The sequence below is a fragment of the Apodemus sylvaticus genome, chromosome X (assembly GCF_947179515.1).
Source record: "Apodemus sylvaticus chromosome X, mApoSyl1.1, whole genome shotgun sequence".
Lineage (NCBI taxonomy): Eukaryota > Metazoa > Chordata > Mammalia > Rodentia > Muridae > Apodemus > Apodemus sylvaticus.
In genome coordinates, this window is record NC_067495.1 from 96,470,828 (window position 1) to 96,474,952 (window position 4,125).

At 43.3% G+C, this 4,125-nt stretch overlaps 1 protein-coding gene across 1 annotated transcript; it reads right to left on the reverse strand.

Moving 5' to 3' along the window:
- Window positions 1-616: 616 nt before the first annotated feature.
- Window positions 617-2,791, reverse strand: Tceal8 (transcription elongation factor A like 8). The gene is made up of 3 exons (XM_052170654.1): window positions 2,686-2,791; window positions 2,149-2,218; window positions 617-1,557 (listed from the first exon to the last, which is right to left on the reverse strand). Exon 3 carries the CDS (start codon window positions 1,525-1,527, stop codon window positions 1,174-1,176), a length of 354 nt encoding a protein of 117 aa, XP_052026614.1. The 5' UTR covers window positions 1,528-1,557; window positions 2,149-2,218; window positions 2,686-2,791; the 3' UTR covers window positions 617-1,173.
- Window positions 2,792-4,125: the final 1,334 nt, after the last annotated feature.

Below are 4,125 nucleotides of genomic sequence, written 5' to 3' on the forward strand. Positions count from 1 at the left end.
AGCACTGGTTGTTCTTCCAGAGGTTGAGTTCAATTCCCAGCAACCACATGGTGGCTTCATATCTGTCATGGGATCTGATGGCCTCTTCTGGTGTGTCTGAAGAGAGTGACAGTGTACTCACATGTGTACCATGTCTGTGTAGAGGCCAGAAAAAGGCATCAGATCCCCCAGAACTGCTGAAGGATTTGCTATGAATTCCAGCCTAGCTAGCCTGGGCTACAGAATAAGACAATGCTCCAAGCAAAATAAAATGCCAGATGTAATAGTGGTGCCACCTATAATTGAACACTGGGGGTGGGGGTTCAAGGAAATCCAGTGTGGTCTTTAATATAAAGACCCTAGTGTCAGGAAGTGGCCCTAGTTGGTAGGCAGGACAGGTCCCAGGAAAGAAAAGGGTAGGGACTCAACAGCATATGAATGGCATGGAAGCCCAGCCCCCACCCCTGCTTACCAACCCTGCATCTGAGCACAGGCTGAGTGAGGCCATGTCCTCTCTCAAATATGATGACATATTATGTTCCACCTAGAGGTAAATATTTTCCCCACTTTTTTCAAGGCTTTTTTGTTGTTGTTTTTTTCAAGACAGGGTGAAAAGACCAAGTCTTAACCAAGTGTGTCTATAATGATTGCCAGTTTTATTCCTCTGGTAATTCCAGGTTTACATTTCTTTTTAATAGTTCATCAAGAGTTTAGTGCCTTTATTGCCTCTACAAGCTGGTTACAAATTAATTTTAACTCCCATTTATTAAAAAATCTGCAGTTCTTTGTGAGACACGTATTCATTAAAAAATCAACATAAACAAAAGGCAAAATTAAAACACCACACCAAAAATAAGCACTGTTAAGTTTTTTTGATACGTATAATTATACATGTACACACATAATTAGGAATTTTCCTATATATGTGAGCTGATCCTAAATATGCTGCTTTTCAATCTGCCGTTTAATCGTATATTTCCATGCATAAATGTGAAACTTTTCAACTGAAAGATAAACGTGGAAATGGGGTCAAAAATCCAAAATCCAATGAGATGCTGGTAACAAAGAAACTACGTAACAGAAAACACCGCCAGGTAATTATTATTAAAAGTAAAAGGAAGTTCAAAGATACATCAGAAAATGCTAAGAGAAAGAAAGCAGCAGCCACATTTCAATATCAGAGGAAAAACCATTTCAAGGCCTGAAGCACACAGGATAAGGACGGCTTCGGGAATGTCTTTGCTTCCAATGCATCAACACAAACTTGTTTCTTACTCTTCTTATCTCTTCCCTAAGCCTTTCCAGCTCATCTACGCCTCTTATCACTTCTTCAGGGTTCAGAAGCCTTGCGGGAGTGTCCTCTTTAGGCTCTGGGCTGGGTTCAGCAGGCTCTCCTCTAAGGCTTCCATCAGTTTCCTCCCTCACATTTTCTCCCGAAGCCTGAAGATTTTCTCCTGCCTGCTGTGGTGGATCTTCTGAAGGATGGCCTTCATCTGCTTTTGGTGTGTTCTGGGGTGTTCCTTCGTTCTCATCACAAGACTTTTGCATGTTGATTATTTTTTTCTTAATGAATTAATCCTAGGGGAATAAAAAACAAGGAAACAAAACCAACTAGATGTCAGGCAAATGGACAAGCTTTTGTGTTCCCATTGCGATTGACTTTTCTGATTCAGGTCTCTTAATTGCCAAAAAGTTTTCTAACTAGACAAGTCAGGTTCTGAGCTCCTGACTCCACCCCTTCCTCCACCCCCCCACACCCCCTCCCTGCACTCCAACTCCATCTTCCCCTGTCCCGGCTCCAGCCCACCATTTTCCCAGCAGGCCCCGCAACAAACCTCTCCATGCACTGAAATGGGAGCGGCGTGGAAGCAATTAACCCTTCCCTCACCACATGGCTCTAACACTCCCGCCCTTTCGGGCTTTTTCCAAGTCACCCCATTCTCAGCTTCTCACCAGCAACTGTCCGGTCAGCCCTCTCCTTTCTCTTTTAAACGTCTTTAGACTCTCCCTTTCCTTCCTTCACCCTATTTCCCCAGCAGGATCTGCAGGGGCCTTCTGTGCTTAATCCGGATGGGAGGCAGCTGTGGCGCCCCTGGGATGTGCTTTGGTGTCTTCCACACTCCTACCCCCACCCAAAAGGACCTGAAGCAATTGCACCCTTGCACTGACCTGTAGGTATCTGGAGATTTTCCTCTCTTCTTGCACCTCGATTTGTGTCGCGCCCAAAAGATCAAGAGTCCTGAAGAAAGACAGGAGTGCTGGGTGAGCACACCAGTGCCTAAATCTAAAGGTCTTGCTAACGGATAGCACAAAGTTTTCCCGTGTCCCTCTCTTCTCCCTCCTTTTGTGGCAACCCCGCCTTCATCTGCACCCTGTTTCCCAGCAAGAGGGCAAAGAATCAGACAAGTTTTCCCGCACAGTGTTATTGTTTCTTCTCTCCGGCTCTCGCAGTTTGCCTTTCCCCTTTTCTTTTCTTTTCTTTTCTTTTCTTTTCTTTTCTTTTCTTTTCTTTTCTTTCTTTGCCCGACTCGGTTAGCTACCTCCCCTCCAATCTGCCCCATGCCTCATTAAGCAGCCCCAAACCTCTCGCACAAAATAGTTTAGCAGAACCCTAGGAAAAGGGAGATAGTGCGAGATGAGTGTGCTTCCAGTTCTCTGCTCCCTCCACCCTGCAGTTTCTTGAGCCAGCGCCCACTAGTAAAGTACCTGGAAGTAGCAGGGTCAGCCTTCTCCAGCAGGACTGAGCTGCTACTGAGGAACTGGGCCTAGACTATAAGGACTTCTGCACACGTCGACTGCTGGTCACGTGAGGGACGCGTCATCAATGAGCTCCAGCCTTTGGTTACCCCTCCCATTAACATGCAGCCCGCCCCCTACATTCCCTTCACTCGATACTGCCAATCATTTTTCCTATTTGCCAATAGGAGACAATAAAACTGGTCTCGTCACCAAGTAGTATCTATTCACCTTACTCAGATTACCAGGAAAAGATCAGTCTTTTAGGGTACGTCGACCAATTCACCTAATTTGGGAAATAGGTGCTTTCTTTCCCTTGCTCCCTATAGTTCCCCTCCCCTCCCCCCAAATCCCACAGTCCACCATTTCTCGGGAAAGCTTCTCAGTCTTTAAAATGGGGGAAGGCTGTAGGTGCTCCCTTGTGGGGGTAGCAGAAGAATACAAATCTAAGGAAGGAATGTTTAGCTCCACTGGCCCTCTTGAGTCGTTTTCTGTTGTGTTCCGTTTTAAGAGTCAGACTTTAAAATGATACTTAAAAAGGGACACTTCATAGTCATTATTTCACACTAGATGAGGAGAAAATAACTTCATTAAATCAATTTTAAGGTTTCAAAAAATATTCTAATGACTGCAAGAGAAAGGGCAGTATTTACAACATACTGATGTGTTGGGGCTTTTAAAAATCTTTCTAAAATGGCATCGTTTGCAAACTGACTGAAAACAGAGCCGATTTGTCTTGTTAGTTTTGCATCCACAATCCACTACTCTCTTTGGCTGAGCTTAGGCTATTATTAGATGTCTGAACTTTTAATTGATGACTGCTGGCAGCTTCCACTTGCAAATAAAGGCTTCAGACAGACCTCTTTTCCTTGTCCTTTGTGGGAGCCAGTGTCTTTGTTAAACAGAAAAGCCGGCTTTTCAGTCAGTGAACTTTCGTGGAACTCAAAGAAATATGTGTGTTGGTAAACTTTTGTTATTAAGAACAGAATGTTTGTAAGGAAATAGTGCTCATAATGAAGCAGAAAAGAGAGAGTTCTTTGTATGTACTATTGCTTGTTGGGCTTTATTAAGCATGTAGGGTTTTTCATTCATTCATTCCTGGAACTCCAGATACCCTGATAGTATTCGAAGTCCTCCATTAAAACAAGAGCCATCGCAGAGAACTCCATACACTACCATAGAGCTATTTACACCACATGTTTATTGCTGCTTTATTCACCAAAGCAAGGAATACTGTTCAGCTAAAAAAAAAATGTAAAAATGTAGTTGCAAAATTTTCAGGAAAATGAACACACTTAGAATGTTTAATAGTCACTGAGATCACGCAATATCAGAAAGAGAAAGATCACATATTCTTCCCTATAAGCAGGACCTGGTCAAGAATATATATGTATATAAACAAATTTACAT